Raw genomic sequence first — 17,453 nt, forward strand, 5'->3', positions numbered from 1 at the left:
TTTTCCACTTTCTCTCAATACTGCTGTTATTTGCAATAGTAGCATATCTTTTAGAAACAAGATGCTTCTCACCCACTCTGACTAGTCTCTCACACTCCGCACTGACTACACTTTCAAAGGAGACTTCTGGGCTAATGCCTTTAATATGAAAAGAAGAATTCCAATTCGTATGGACTGATGGCAGTTTGTTAGGACTCTGGAGTAGGTTTCCCCTACCGATGGAGAGTTCCACTAATGATTTGGTGTCCGGAGAGGTTGCGAGACGATGAATTGAAACTTAAAATCGCTGTTCAGTAATGCGTTTTTAATATTTTTCAATTAAAAAAAAACACACACACACAATTGAGAGCTGTCTTAAGTTTCACTTGAAATGCAAGTTATACCACTCCCAATTGTGGTTAACCCTTTTCAATTTGAGGAAAAAAGAAGAAGAAGAAGAATTCCAAAGCTCTCGAAGGAAATCCAACTATTTTAGTGCCTTGTTCGACATTTTAAAGAGAAAGCAGAAAGAAAAAGTGAGAAAGGTGAGAATTGAAGCTGAAACCAGCTTCACAAGAAAGAGAACACATCCTCAAAGTCTGAAAGTTTATTTGATAATGTTTCTAGAAAACATTTTCAATATTGGGTGTTTTCTAAAAACATTCTTAAAAAGTTAAAAAATCACTTATAATGCTTCTTAAAGATATACTTAAGAGCATGTTTAAGAATAATTTTAGAAAATATTTTCAATCTTTTCAATACTTAAATGATAAAAATTTTCAAGTGTTAAAAATGTTGGAAATATTTCCTAAAATCATTATCAAACGGGCTCTCATAGGTGATATCTTAAAACACTCATAAATATATTCTAATTAAGATGCAAGATAACAATCATTTTATAGTGATTTAGCAATGGAGGATAATGATACCTCAAGCTTCACAAGATCTGATAATAATAAGAAAAGAAGGGAAAGAAAAGAAAAATACTGAAAATAACCAGACAAGGGTATGCACGGTGCAATTTCAGCAATTATTACCATCTTTTCATTTCCTTCCAAAAAATATTTCAGCACCTATCCATCAACGGACACAACGAAAACTAGAACAAACTATCAATTTATTTTTAAAAATTTTTTTGCTCCATGGGTAAGGGGCAAGCCTGCAGTATATACACCAGACTTTGTTAAACTAAACTATAAAAATGAGATCTGACTTGGTGGCAGAATCGCCAAGGGTTACCTCTTCCGCGTCTTCGACACCCCCTTCAATGGGAGTTTGATCTACTTCCTCAATACTAACGAGGGGCCCTTGTGGGGTTTCAAAAAGTGTGTTGAATATCTGTCTATGGCATTTGTCACAGAAATAGAAATAGGTGAAGTGACCCTCATATGGGAGCTTATGTATTGTTGCCCCTGGTAGAATCCGATGCACAAAATCTGTCATTGAGGGTGGGACGACCCTATCGTCCATTCCCTGTCCAGCATCAGAACAAAATCATGTTGGCATTAGAAGGATGATACTTCCTACGGACAAATATTCTATGTTCTTACTCAAGGACATAAAATCATCTATCTTTTTTAGAATATGCCTATTTTATGTCATACTGCATATACTTTTTCTTTAAAGAATAAGCCAAGGTTGTTCCTACTGTATTTCTCCAGCCAAATGATAAGCAATTGTGCTGCCATATTTGCTATCAACTCGACATAATTAAAAGGAAAGTACTGCTTTTGGATGTTTGTAGAACAGGGAAACCAAAAGCAACAGGACTATAACTGTGAATTAAGGTTTCTACGTTCTTTAGATCAACAGCAGCAGTGATTACTGTGGACTCATGAGCTGAAAGGTGGTGTGTGCTAACCTGCCATATGTGTATTGGGCCAAGGAAGCCCATCAATTCCTCCTCTTCCTGACTATACTTAGACTTGAGCCAATGAAGAATGCCACTACCTCGGTGTTTCTTCTGCATCTTGAGTTCCCCAAGACTAAAACCCCAATCTGACACCTGCATCACAGCTTCCTCCACAAATGGTTTTGCATCTCCTTGTCGGATTGATTCCTCTACATCTCTCTGCCAGAACTCCACAAAAATCGGCTCTGCTATCAAAGCTTTATCCTGGAGACATCAACATTACTTTTGATGAAGAATCAAAAGGAAGAGAAAAAAGAACATTATGGATACTAGATCGCTAGACATTTCATCTTTAAGCAGTATATGGTGACAGAAACAACTCACCCTCTTTCCCAGTGATAATGATAGCCACTTATCAATTTGACCATGCTTTCCTGAGAGGAAGCTTTTGCGATACAAGTAAGAAAGAAATCTAGGAAATCTCCGAGCTAGAAAGTACATTAACTTCCTCCGGAATGTCCATTTCTCCCACATTCCATATCTCTCTTGCTTAGTCATGCTGGGGTCATATGGATTGACCACTGGAGCAAACATGGCTGCACCTGAAAATTTATTAATGGATGGATTATGACTGGCAGAATAATGTACAACTCTTCAATTGTTTAGGATCTTTACTTACCCTGAAAGAAGAAGATACATCACTTTACTTTTCCAAAACCACTGAAAGCAAGAATTATAGTTTTGAATGAAGCTTGTGTGGTTGTAAAACGTCATATGACTTCAAGATAAAAGATGTTAATTCATGTTAGCGAAGGCAGGGCAGGGTTCAGACTTGTATGGTGTAAAACTGCTCCCACCCCATGCACCCACACTACACACATACACACCCACCAGCACAAAAAGAAAATAGTCTTGGTAATATCAAGAGAAACATTTTATTGTAGTTGAATTGAATATTCAAACTATTGGATGTATGTGGTTAGAAAAATAAAAATATCTAACTCTGCCGTTACACTCTAATCATAGCCAGATCCAAGTGTAGTATGTCCATAAACATCTTGTTTCATGCAACTTATTCATATTCTTTATGTCCATCACGTTACTCTTACAAAGCTTTCAACTATTAAAAACACCTTAAGTTCCAGTAGAAGATTCATCCACTCCCAGCTTGATGCTAGATAGAACCTTAAATGTTTCAATAGTAGCTAGTAAGAGGGCCATCTGTACCCTAAATCAAAAAGCTAAAATCATTATCATTCTTTTGGTAGTCATTTCTTGACAGGAAATACAATCTTTCAGTTGACATCTTCAAACTTCACTTTAAATATAAACAACCGCAACTAAAATTTTCCCAAGGAAATATTTTCCAAATTATGTCATTTTTAAGATGAGGAAGTTTTCTTTTAGGGAAATCAGGTGAAAGTTGATCAAACCAATGTATAATTATAGCTGATACGTCTGCAGATGTGTCATAACAAATGATATTCTTTCAAGCACACGCAAACTGTTTAATTTCCGTGCCTTCAGAACTTCAAGCTCCAAAGACTACATTTTCCTTAAACCTCATAGCATCTGTGGCAATTATATTTTCTGAATGAGAGGTACAGATACATGCAAAGTTACTATTTCCAGTGACCAAGAAAATACATAATCAATATGCTTTTAGAGAAAAGAAACATGAGTTCAACTCATATAAAGAGAAAGAGGTTATTTCCTACTCAGGTTTGTTGTCTAGCGCAGAAAATACTAAGTAACTAATGATGAAAATCCATAAATGACATGAAAATAAAAAATTCAGAATAGAGGAATGAAGATGCAGAGACAATTGAGAAACAAACACGCTAAAGACAAATTTACCTGCAAGTCTATCAGGAATGTATCTGAGAGCAGCCCAAGCATGCATGCTTCCGCCTGAATGCCCCACCACCCAGAACTTGCCATTAACACCCAAAGCATTTGCTAAGTATAACATGTCCAGAGCTGATGACTCAAGGTTTCTATTGGGATGAGGATCACTCTCCCCAAAACCTGGAAGGTCATATGTGACCAGGCGAATGCCAAACTCTTCTAGCAAGGGAGCTTTAACTCCAGGTATTCCTATTGAACAACATAATATGGCAAAAGAATAGTTAATGGTGTATCAAATGTCAAAAGGAACAAATAAAAATCTTTGGACAAATCACTTCAGCAAACATGGTGACCAGGCGAATGCCAAACTCTTCTAGCAAGGGAGCTTTAACTCCAGGTATTCCTATTGAACAATATAATATGGCAAAAGAATAGTTAATGGTGTATCAAATGTCAAAAGAAACAAATAAAAATCCTTGGACAAATCACTTCAGCAAACATGGTAAACACTAAAACCTGATTGAGTCCAAAGGAAGAGGAAAGGAAAGAAAAGGAAAATGCTGCAAATCACTTAGATATGGCTTCCTTTCTCAAGCTATTTTAAGAATTTCCCTGTTCTTCCCCCCATAATTTTTGAAAGCCAAATAGAACCTAAGATTATTCTACCTGAAAGTCGAGAGGAGAGAAAAGAATGAGGAGCCATCATCGAATATCTAGCTCTTTCAGCTAGAACACCTTGTTCTTGATATGCCAAATATCTACCATCTGGAAGTAAGATACGGCTTGCATTAGGGGGATGAATGTATACTTCCTTTAACAATGGGGTGGGCGTAGCATATTCAGTATTATTCAGAGCTGCAGATAGTGTAACTGTGTCAGTAAGATGTTCAAAATCAATATGCCAAGAAAAAGCATGATATGTGCATGCATAATCCATTATTTAATCTTTTCTCTCTGATAAAATTTTTAAGTAGGAAAATGAGAAAGCTTGGAACCATACAAAATGATAGGGAGGATAATAAAAAGATATCACTGGTAAATTATTCAGGTAAAACTTCAAGAGTGAATCTCATATGAAACAGTCAAAATTTGCTGATGGCAGCCCTACCTAGAAGCTCAATTCTGTTAGGACATTGTCCACCCAAAAATCTTAAGCACAGGGTGCATAATGGACATGAGCTGCCCTTTATTGGGCTCTAAATGCTACCTCAGACCCTTCTAAATACATCCACAGACATATAGCGTAGGACCTCATTTTATATAATCACAACTACTCTAGTGCAACAATAATAATCCAAACCAAACCCCAACCCCAACCCACCCACCCCACCCATATGTTTAATCATGTTTCCTTCCTCTTCGAATTTCTATAAGTTAGGGGCTTCTCTACATGGGATAGTTATGAGTTTGATCCACCATAGCAGTTGCAGAAGAATCTTTTCACACTTATTTCAATACTCACATTTTACTCTTTTTCTTTCACCACTAGGTTATGTTGGAATTTAAGGGTATGAAAACAAATGACTAACCCAAAAGACACAAACAAATAACATAATTAATAAGAAGAAAAACTTATCGGCTAAGGCGTGACAAGCACTGTCCTTGAAATAGATCCACCCTCCTTGAAAACGAACTCGGTGCACCAGGATACCAATGGTCTACCTCCACAATCAAATCTCGCCTTAGGTGCACTCTATAAGCGAGATGTGTACAGCTCAGGTTTTGAATAAATTCCTCCAAAAGGATGTATGAAAAAACTCTCTGAAAAATTGGTATTCATATATAGAGAGAGGGGTGACCTGCTTTTATAGGCCACTACCACAGTCCCAATGGGAATCTACTTATAATTAAAAGATGACACAAAGTGGAAGGAGAATCTACTTATAAAATGAATGAGACTCCACTAGCACAATCCCAATAGGACTCTTCCCAAAAATATAACACTAATAGAATAAAATAAAATAAAAAAATAATTCTCAATAGGACACTTCCCAAAAATATAAGACTAATAGAATAAAATAAATTAAATTAATAATAATTCCCAAAAATAAAAATAGAAATTATTTATACTTCCTGCAATCCCCCATAGAGTGTAATCGTAATTTTTTTTTTTTTTTGAGGAAAAAAGAATCCAATGCATTAATACTGGTGCCTAAAGGCTATGAAGTATTGAATCACAAAACATGGTGAAAATAAATTTATATGAACCAGTGTTTTTTTATGTAACTCAAGAGACTTTTATCCAATTGGTTTTCTCAACTACACTACAAACTGTACAAAACAGGTTGGCACAAATAGGTCATGCGCCCTGCCTGGATATTTTTGAGAGCTCTAAAGAATCTGCCTAAGTTCTCATAGGAAGCGGCCCCACCTCCACTCTCATATAGGTGAATCCATCAAGTATGTTTTGCATTTAAACATACCATCCATAAAGAATATAGTATTCATTAAGAGTAAACACTCAACCTTAGTCAATGCAGAATACGCTCTATCCACACCATAGGGATTGACTCTCATACAATTAGAGTTGATAGAGCACCTTAAGTCAACAAGTGATTTGTTATTACCCATATGAACCTATTTCATGGAATTTCAATTCTAATAGGTTGGGTTACCACCACTCTTGACTTCTGTAATAGGCATAAGCCTTATCCCTCTTGATGTTTCTTCCACTAGTTTCTTATTTAGTGGTTTGGTCAAAGAATCGGTCAAATTCAACTTTGACCTCACAAATTCTAGGGATATAACTCATGTTTCATGCAGCTGCCGCACAATATTGTACCTTAGGCGTATATGTTTGTTCTTCCCATTAAATATTTTACTCTTAGCCTTAGCAATTGCAGCTTGGCTATCACAATGCATAGACACAGACGAAGCTGGTCTCGTCCATAAAGGGATATTTGCTAAGAGGTTTCTAAGCCACTCAGCCTCCACAGTAGACCGAGTAATGCAAGTTTGCTTGGCAGACTTCCAAGAAACTGCACTTCCATCAAGGATGAAAACATATCTACTAGTGGATTTCATCTCATCTGAATCTGAGATCCAATTTGCATCACTAAATCCTTCAAGGACACTTGGAAATCCACTAAAGCACAAACCATAGTTAATGGTGTCTCTCAAATACTTAAGGACTCTACGAACAACAGTCCAATAGTCCTAATTAGGACTTTGGGTGTACCAACTCAATCTACCTATTGTATAAGCAATGTCAGGTCTGGTACAGTTCATTAAGTACATTAGGCTCCTTATGACCTAAGCATACTCTATTTGGGCAACACCATGTTCTCTATTTTTCTTCAGTTGTGAGTTGAGATCATAAGGAGTTGACACTGGTTTACAATCAAAGTGTTCAAACTTCCTTAGGATCTTCTCAACATAGTGCTCTTGAGAAAGTTTAAGCCCATTAGGTCTTTCATATCAAACTTAGAACCTAGGAATTTCTTGGTCTCACACACAACCTCTAGGCCAGTTCCAAATATCAACATGTCATCAACATAAAGGCAGATGACTACACATGTGTTATTCTCATACTTGTTGTCGATACACTTATCAGCATCCTTAATGGAATATCCATTAGTTACTAACACATGATCAAACTTATTGTGCCACTGTTTGGGAGCTTGTTTTAACCCATATAATGATTTAACCAATTTACACACCTTTTTCTCCTTCCATGGAACTACACAACCCTCAGGTTGTTCCATATAAAGTTTCTCTTCCAAATCCCCATTCAAGAATGCGGTCTTGACATGCAGATAGGATAGTTTCCCCCACAAGTTCAAGGGTGCTCCTGAACTTACCAACATTGCATCAAAGGTTTTAGGTCAATCGAAATGTGTCCCAAGTTCACTATATCAATTGTAGAGAAAACCCTTTCCTATCATCTCTTAAAGAATGTCCCATTGAAGGAATCAATTTTAGAGGTGTCAGGATGGGTGTGAACTAGAGAAGCTTCCATATGGATTTATTTCAAGCTTGTTGGAATTTAAGGGTATGGAAACAAATGACTAACTCAAAAGACACAAACAAAGAACATAATTAATAAGAAGAAAAACTTATCGGCTGAGGCATGACAAGCACTGTCCTTGAAATAGATTCACCCTTCTCGAAGACAAACTCAGTGCACTAGGGTACCAGTGGTCTACCTCTAGGATTCAACAGCCAGATCTCACCTTGGGTGCACTCTGTAAGCGAGATGTGTACAGCTCGGGTTTTAAATAAATTTCTCCAAAAGAATGTATGAAAAAACTCCCTGAAAAACTCTCTGAAAATTTCTCTGAAAAATTGGTATTCATATATAGAGAGAGGGGTGACCTGCTTTTATAGGTCACTAACACAGTCTCAATGAGTATCTACTTGTAATTAGAATATGACACAAAGTGGAAGGGGAATCTACTTATAAAATGAATGAGACTCCACTAGCACAATCCCAATAGGACTCTTCCCAAAAATATAACACTAATAAAATAAATAATTCCCAATAGGACACTTCCCAAAAATACAAGACTAACAGAATAAAATAAAATAAAATAAATTAAAAATAATTCCCAAAAATAAAAATAGAAATTATTTACACTCTTCCTACATGTTCCCTATAAGCTCCTATCTAATCTCCTTAAAGATATGATATGTGGGTTGTCCTTTAAAAATATTATGAGCTCAAGACTATATTCCAAGAACCCCACTACATACAGAAATAAGCACAAAATTTTGGTAGAGGCATACTGGTTGGATTTCTGAATAGACAGTTGGGCTTCAGAATTGGAACAGTAGAACCCATATGAGACTTGAGAAAGGGAATGTTGTTATCTCATTTCATATACATCCATCCATGACTCTGTGATGCATAATTTGGTTCATGCAATTTTATCAATGGGACTACAACATGAGGATATCTAGATCCGATAAGCAATACCATGTATTACTTAATCCAACTCATAAAATGCTATAAAATCTGAAGCATGTGGTTAAAAGGAACAACATTGGAGTATGGACCGAGTCTATTTTTCCATTTTTAGTAGAAACAGTTAATTCAGCTAGAAAAAGTGAAACACACTAGGAATGGGTTTGTGAAGTACCGGATTTGGTTGGAATTCCAATTCTGAGGAATAAGAAAAAAATTTCTTTTACAAAGGAACTGTTTGTCAATTTGAGGTAGATGCAACTTAGACCAATTCCAAATAAGCAAATATATCCAATTCCAATCCCAAGGCCCAGATTCCATATGACTAAATTTAAATTCTAACTTTAGCAGGTATATAAAACAATAAAAAAAGGTGGAATTGTAATGGTAATTGGGAACTTAGAAAGCTATATATTCCTATTTTGGGGTTCTGATAGAACCCTCCCAATTTGAAGTGCTTAAGCTAATCTCTCATACCGTTGGCACATCATAATCAGCAACTTGCAACAAATTGCAGTCTTCCTCCAAACACAGTAAACAGAGTTCGCTTATTGAATATCTTACACAACAACCGAATTGAGCAGTCCAATTTGATTCAAGGCCCCATTTCCATCTGACAGGACCCAAATTCCAATTTCATATATATATATAAGGCAACAAGAAAGTGAAATTGGAATCCAAGGCCCCGTTTCCATACAACTAAACTCAAACCTGAGAAAATGAAAACAAAATAATTCCCAATCCCACCAAAACAAGAAAGATGGACAGGAAAATGAAAATAAGCATCCTGCTGCCAATTGACAACTGAGAAAATCATATATTCTTGATTGGGTTTTGATCAAAGTCCCCAATTTCTATGCATTTAAAGTTAATCTCTCACAACATGTCCCAATGGTAATTGACCAGCAACAGATCACAACCTTCTCTCCTACGCACATGAAACTTTTCACCAAATCAAGTACCCTAAAAATCACAATCACAATAAGCTCACATCCTACAATTCTCATTTTTGCATCCAAACCAGTGCAAATTGCAAAAACGCATTCAACAATTTTCAAAATTCAGCAACGGAACAGTCTCAGAAGTACCTGTAAAAGCAAGAACGGAGACAAAGAGCACAACCGACCAGGCATGGGTGGGATCACGATCCTCAGGCAAGAACTCATTCAAGAAGCTCAATCTCCGACTCAGCCTGTTCCAATGCCCACCAAACTTCCTGACAACATAGGAATTCTCATTCCCCAGACTCTGCTTCACTATATCTCTACACCCCTTCACCAGCTCCACGCCCATCTCCGCAGAGGCCTTCAAGAACTCCTTCACCTGATCCTTGAAGCTCTCAGCCTCCAATTCCCTAACCCCATTTTCATACTCCATCGACTTCACTTACATTATCCCACTCTCTCCAATTCTCTCAGCTTAATCCCCACGCCAATGCCAACATTTCTTCAAGGAATGTAAGCGACGTGGAGGGTGAAACGGCGTCGTTGGGGACAGATGCTTGACGAACGTGAAGGAAGGGGTGTTGAGCTGTTTCTGTGTGTGTCGTCTTTACTTTATGGTGGCGGTAATGGAGTATTGGGGTTTCGGTGGTTAGGGGGCCTTAGATTGAGTCTGATGGAGATGTACGGTCCGTGGTTAACCACGTAGGCGATCTCGCCAGTGGTAGTTGTCTAGACGTGGGCGGTTTTACTCGTAGTAGTTACTGGTTACTGCCGTCACATCTGATTCCTCACCAGCAGGTTTTTTTTTCTTTCTTTATTTCCCCGAAATTTTGTTTGAAATAACATTTCTTTTATTCCCTTACAATTGTAATACGATGAAATTCTATAATGTATGGAATCAAACATAAATAAATTAAATGACATTAAAATTTTAAAATTTGTATCATAATGTATGATAATAGGACATATGAAAAAGAAAGAGAAGTATCGAATCAGTGAGTCAAACTTTCAAATAAAATAACATAATTAAGATAATATATCAATAAGTCAAATTGATAACATAATCTAGATAATATAATAATATGATAGTGTGTCGGTCAAATATACAATTGTATAAGATAAGATAATGAATATCATATCATATTTCATATTTAATTAATAATATAACATGATACATGTCATTTATCTTATTTTATATTCAATCAAATATAAAATAAAATAACTAATAAAATATATCATCATTTTATTTTTTTATATTCATTAAATATATTAATATTATATTAAAATATATAATAAACATATCTTATTTAGTATAATTTTATTAATTTTTTATTTTTATATTAATTTTTTTGTAAAATATAAAATTTTGAGTACAAAATTAAATTGTGGTTAAAAAATTATTTATAAAATAATATCAATATGTATATATATATATTTATATATATATATATATATATATATATATATATATATATATATATATATATATATTATTTAATATAATTTTTAAATGTTTTAATTATGAATATTGTTAAATGTAAGAAATTTTTTATTTTATTAATAAAAATATTAGAATTTAGTATAATTTTTATTCTAAAAAAATACTAAAAATTTGAAAAATAATATATATTCTATTTCATTTTTTAAATTTATTTTACAAATTTAATATAACATAATATCATAAAAATGATATATTACCATACGCTTATTTAATAAGATATTATATCTTAAATATATCTTATCCTATTTAATTATACCTTATCTTCAAATTTACAGACTCATTTAAATATCAATCAAACTTTAATAAAAAATTAAATAATTTAAAATGTGTTTGATAGCGTTTTTAATAAGATATTTATAATTTTTTAGAAATTTGAAATATAAATTTTTTTTAAGAGAATTAGCATTTTCTGCGCTTCAGTAGCAGAAAACGTGTGGCAAAAATAATCATAGAAATCTGCAAGAGGTTCGCAGCCACTCATAAAACGATAAGTTGTTGCCGTATCGGGTAGGTTATCGTATTCGGGGTGGGTCTCAGACTCTCAGGCTGTTTATTTATTATTTATTATTTATTATTTATTATTTATTTATTTTGATGTGGATAAAACAAAAGCGTTTGATATGAACCACATGTTTTTGAAGGCTAGGAATGGGAGCACTTCAACACATGTACATGTGTATGGAATCCACCAATCACATCAACAATAATCAGCCGTAAATCCAGCTCCAGTCTCAAGCCCAACTAGGATTGCAGCCAAGGTGGGTGGGGTGGGGCTATCCATTTGTCTTCCAACACCGTCGGGTAGTCGGCCTTATCACAGTAAGAATTGCCCGTATTAAATAAATTAGGTGGAATAAGAGACAAGAAATTATATTTAATTAAATATAGAATAGGATAACGATAAAATATATTATTTAACTATTTTTTATGTATTCATTTTGTAAAATAATTTTTTTATTATAAACTAAATATATAATTAAAAAAATATAAAATAATATTAATATATGTTTAGACCCTTATTTTAGGATTGGAGAATCAATTAGTGGTTTGAAGGATGCAATGGGGAGGAGACAGGTGTTGATGGAATATTCTAGAGGAATGTATTTCTATTAGGGGGAGTAATGCCGTTAAGCATGAGGAGATATTTTTTTGGCTTGGGGGGCAAGCTAGAGGGAGGGGGAAAAATATATTTTCTGGGTTGTTACAAAGAGGAAAAGCTAGCTTGGGGACAAGGGAGGAAGGAGTTTTCACAGAGACAGTGGGAGACCATGAGATAGTGTAAGAAACTTGGAGTCGCAGGCTGTTTGAGAAAGGGGTAGCTTGGAGAGGGGGTTTTGGGGTGATAGAGAGATATTTTTTTGGAGTTGCTTGGGAGTGTAAGGAAACGAATGAGAGATATTTTTCCTGGTTATAGCTTGAGAGAGAAACCTACTGAGAGAGCTGAAGCTGAGGAATAGAGATTTTTGGGCTGGTTCTTGGAAAGAAATGAGAACTTGAAGACAATCCGGTTCAAATAGACGTTCTAGGTAGTTCATTGTGAACTATGCATTTTCTCATTTTGGATGTTATTTTACTTGGTGTCACTATTGTTGAGGCCTCGCGTCCCTGGTGATCCACGTAGTTGCCAAATGGATGGACGCACGATCTCAACCAATATAGATTCCTAGTTCAGTCATCCCTACAAAAGGCGTCCGGACACACCCTCCGATGATTTTGTCAGCCATGATTCCGAGAAATAAATCAGTTGGTCTTTTACTAGGTATAGCAAGCTTACCTTTCTCTTTGTGCGAAGGTCCATATATATATATCGTATCAGAAGCTCTGTCTCCCTCTTTAATGATAGGGAGATATTTTGGCTTGTCATGATGCCTCTAGGTGGTGACAGGACCATCATCACTCGTAGGGCGGCTGACAGAGATCGTGGGAGGCACCGCAGCTGTCAAAGATCGTAGGAAGTGACTTGCCATCATTCATGTCCTTTCACTCTGCATGTGGCGAAACGTGAGCCATGACAGGCTGTCGAAATGACGTAGTAAGATTTGCTTACTTTAGTCAACGATCCGGACAAACATATCCAGATAGGATATGTCGGTCGTCCGGATGTAATATGACGATCGTCCGGATGTGATGTTCGCGAGTGTCGTGTGCTTCTCCATGAGGAAGTCCGGATAGGAGAAGCACGCCACGTGTCTCCTTTGGGGGAAATCCGGATGGAGTTAATCTGGATAGAAATGCGTGTCACGTGTCATGGGGAGGGGTCCCTACAACTATGGATTTTTGCGTTATCCATGCATTTGTGCTACTGATTCTTCCTATGTTTCCTTGATTTGGTTTGAAAAACTAGTGAGGCTCTTTATCATGTTCACTATGGAGTATCTATATACATCGACTGCATTTTTTTGCTTTGAATCAGTTTGTGTTTTTTCCACCAGTATGAGCCCATTGAGCGATCATGAAATGTGGCTATCTTTGGTTTGTTTTTGTTTCTTTTTCCCATGCTCCGTTTCTTTGGTTGTCTTTCTCTGTTTTCCGCGAACATTTTTGGTACATTGCATTATGTGTATCATCTATTGATGATGGTAAAGATTGACTACTGGATGTTGTTGGAGCTTGATACCCCAAGTCCAGAAAAAAAGTGGTTCAGGTCCAAAGAATGGTCAGCAGTATGGGGCGTCATTCGTGGAGGAGAAGTAAGATGAGAATGAGGATGTGGTGGTCTTTGCTCGAGATTTTCGTAAGTATGCTGATGATTCCAATGAATTTAATGAAAATGAACAGAAGCCCTACATAGATATGGAGGAAAATCATTATGGACCTAAGCCACCTAATGACCAGAAGATTTTTGATCTATTAGAGCAGTATGAGGTGGATGCTTTTGATAACTTTGCATATGATGATGGATTTTTCCTAGAAATCAATGCTCTCTCAAACCCTATTGAGGCAGATTCTTCAGGTTTTAGCATGTTTGATGTGTACCTTACATACCTTGATGTAGATGATGGCAACTTACGACAAATGGCTTTTGATTCTTCTGAAATGATAGGAAATGAAAACTCTCTTTCTAACCTTACACCACTTGATCAAGAACCTGTGAATGGAGGAGCAAAGAAAATGTTTATAAGTAATAAGCAGCTCACAAAAGCATATGGCGACAGTGGTGCATCTTCTTCAAATAACAATCCTGAGGTTATAGAATTTGAATAAGATATCCCTTACCCGTTCACCAAACTGGCAAGTTATCTTGTTGGATGGTATCTTTGCTTCTTCTGCATTTGCCCCATATGCCCCTATGCAAGGTGTAGCTCTTCGGTTGAACTCAACTATGCAATCTTCTAACTCAATCCATCTCACTACACCCTCTTGCCTTTCCAAACCCATCACTACCTTCCATCACCCAATCCAGCATTCATTCTCCATTCATTCGTTTACAGTCTTCCAGCATACAGGAAGTCTTATATGCATGACCACTCTCCCTAGGCCCACTTTCACAGTCCATACTTGCATGCATGCCTTCAAAATTATAGTTTGAAAAATCCAGTTTTCAAATGATTTAATTCACAACACCTCATTCCTCTCTAATGTTTAGGTTCATCAAAATTCCATTTTTAATAAAATTTTGCTACCATTTTTCTTTCTGGCATGTAATTTTCATAATTTCCATGATTTCTAAAATAAGCAATAATTAAATTTTGTAATTCCAGATGATGGAATTTATGGAATTGATTCATGCAAAATAATTTGGGCTATGATGGGGGCCATTCTTAAATTTTGTAATCCCAGGTGATGGAATTTATGGAATTGATTTTTACAAAATAAATTGGGTTATGGTGGGGGCCCAACATCGGTGAATGTTTTCTCTAAAAATAAATTTGATTGAATTGTGATATCTGATGATTCATCACTCTGTTTAGTAACATGTGTGACATATTTTATGCTCATTCTTGTGCACTAACCCCATTTTCTAATAATGCATTGTCGTTTGCTGCCAAGGTACGCATCCTCTCTCACTCTAACCATCTTCCATATATGTTTCGGCTTTCAGTGTGTGATCATGTTGATATCTATTGATTTCCTTATTAGTTGTAATGATTGTTTTATCTCATTAGTAAAGACTCATTTTTTGGGACTTAGAGGGGTGCTACGGTTTTTACTGTACCTTCCCAATAAGTAACTTAACCCTCGAGCTTCGATCTGGTTTTCCACAGACTACCTTTTTTATAATAAGGAGTCACACTTAAAGTTTTTTTCTTATTTTATTTACCATTTAAAAATAATACAAAAATAAGTGACGACTCTAAGTCATTTTCTATAAAATAAAAAAAAATTATTTTCAAATAAAAAGCAAACTCGCCATCGGAAGCACATGAGCGGAAATGCAGGGTTCACAAAATGATATATAAATTATTTTTATATATTGAATAACATAATATAAAAATCTTTATTTATAAATTTTTAGATATTTTAATGGTAGATATAGTTAAAAATAAGAAAATTTTCATTTTTAAAAAATAGAAAATATTGAAATATGATATAATTTTCATTTTAAACATTAAAAATAATGCATACTTTATATTATTATTATTTATTTATTTCATAATTTAAATATAAATATAATATAAAATAACATGTTTCATTGAATATGTTATCTTATCAATTAGAAGTAATCATTCTTTTTTTTTTTATTGAATTGGAAAAAACCTAAATTATTTTATTTTTTTATTTAAATAAATTAAATCTATTAATAATAAGTTTATTTTAATTATATCTATCAATTTGAATATATTATTTTTTAGTTGAATAAAAAAATATCAAAAATGATTTTGTGTCGAAGATATAAATTTTAATTTAAAGCGTAAAAGGAGAGAGAAAGAGCTAGGCGGAGATTCCCATGAGTGACGAACAAATAAATGCTTGCCAACATTTATAGCCACCTACAAATGAAGACATTCAATTTTTCAAAAAGGTTAATTGTACGGTAGCCTATTTAAAGATGTGACCATTAGAAATTTAGAACGCTTCATTGGCTTGTAAAATATCAATCAAAACTTACTATTACCAAAAATGGCATGAAAATAAAATAAAATGATTCTGCCCTATCTATCCTCTCCCACATTTGAACTTGAAAAACAATCTATTTTTTTTATACAAATATTCTTTTTATTTACTTACAAGTTTTAAAAGAAACTACCATTTTAAAAAATTAAATATTTTATAAAAAGAGGTATTTTTTAAACAAATTTTTTTGTTCATTTATTTTTAATTAATTTTTTTTCATATATATAAAACTATTATATATATATATATATATATATATTAAACTAGAAAAGATATAAAAACAATAAAATTTTTAATCATACACTTTTAATAAGGTTTAGATTTAACCATACATTTTCAATGATCCAGATTAGTAAGACGATATATTGGGTTATATTTTATTCTTGAAAAGTATTAAAGAAAGGAAAAAAAAATTAAAATATCAAATTCTTATGATAAATTTCATTATAAAAAATAAAAGAAAATAAATTATAATAAAATTTAATTAAAATTTGTATATTTTTAATTATTTAATATTTGAATGAAAGTCCAAAAATAAGTAAAATGAGTTTGAAGTAATATCTAAAAATAATTTATTAATTGTACATATATTTTTTTATTTCATTTATTTTTTCTTTTCTTTAAATTTCCCCCCTATTTTCCCTTATTAATTACATTTTATAATTTTTCAATATTATCATTTGAATTTCCTTCCATAGCTCACCCGTATATAAATGGCCGGAAAAGGAAAATAAAAAATAAATTATCGTGAAAACACAATTTCCATGATTTAATTTGCAGGGTAAAAAAATGGAAAAGCAAAGAAAAGAAACCCAGGAAATCAGTGCCCCGCTGCCCCGTGAAACAAAGTCTTTATCTAATATGAAATTTGATCCAATATATTCTGTCTATGGGGCCCAGCCAAAATAACAGGATCCCAAAGACGGCATATTGTTCAAGTTCTTAATGATACCCAGACAGCAAAATCGCCAAGAAAACATTTGCTTATATTTATTCTGAGTGAACACAAACAAATCCAATATATGTATATTTTGAAAAAAATATTAAAAATAGAGTTGACATCCAATAGTCATTACGGATATCATCATCAAATTTAGAGGATAATTTGATAAAACTTAATAATTATTACTTAATAATGACTTAAATTAATTTTTAAATTAAATTATTAATTTAAAATATATTATTTAATTTTTATTTTAAATATTAAGATTATTTGATAAAATTAACTTAAAATTTATTATAAATTATCAAATTAATACATTTATCCTCATAAGTTATAATTAAAATAAACAAGATCAAATAACAATAGAAGTAGGCTATATAGAGATAAACAAATTAAGATAAAAATATCTACTTAAGAATAAATTAATT

The 17,453-nt window shown here is 33.9% G+C and overlaps 1 protein-coding gene and 1 long non-coding RNA gene across 2 annotated transcripts; one reads left to right on the forward strand and one right to left on the reverse strand.

The window, feature by feature from the left end:
- Positions 1-1,000: 1,000 nt before the first annotated feature.
- On the reverse strand, positions 1,001-10,347 carry LOC100263767 (uncharacterized). Its single transcript, XM_010652820.3, has 6 exons — positions 9,671-10,347; positions 4,346-4,534; positions 3,689-3,928; positions 2,216-2,433; positions 1,841-2,095; positions 1,001-1,452 (listed from the first exon to the last, which is right to left on the reverse strand). Exons 1-6 carry the CDS (start codon positions 9,957-9,959, stop codon positions 1,168-1,170), a joined length of 1,476 nt encoding a protein of 491 aa, XP_010651122.1. The 5' UTR covers positions 9,960-10,347; the 3' UTR covers positions 1,001-1,167.
- Positions 10,348-12,185: 1,838 nt separating this feature from the next.
- On the forward strand, positions 12,186-13,436 carry LOC109122818 (uncharacterized). Its single transcript, XR_002030326.2, has 2 exons — positions 12,186-12,786; positions 12,913-13,436. It is a non-coding gene; the product is annotated as an uncharacterized LOC109122818 (long non-coding RNA).
- The last annotated feature ends 4,017 nt before the right edge of the window (positions 13,437-17,453 follow it).

This window comes from Vitis vinifera, chromosome 6, assembly GCF_030704535.1.
Source record: "Vitis vinifera cultivar Pinot Noir 40024 chromosome 6, ASM3070453v1".
NCBI classification, from domain to species: domain Eukaryota; kingdom Viridiplantae; phylum Streptophyta; class Magnoliopsida; order Vitales; family Vitaceae; genus Vitis; species Vitis vinifera.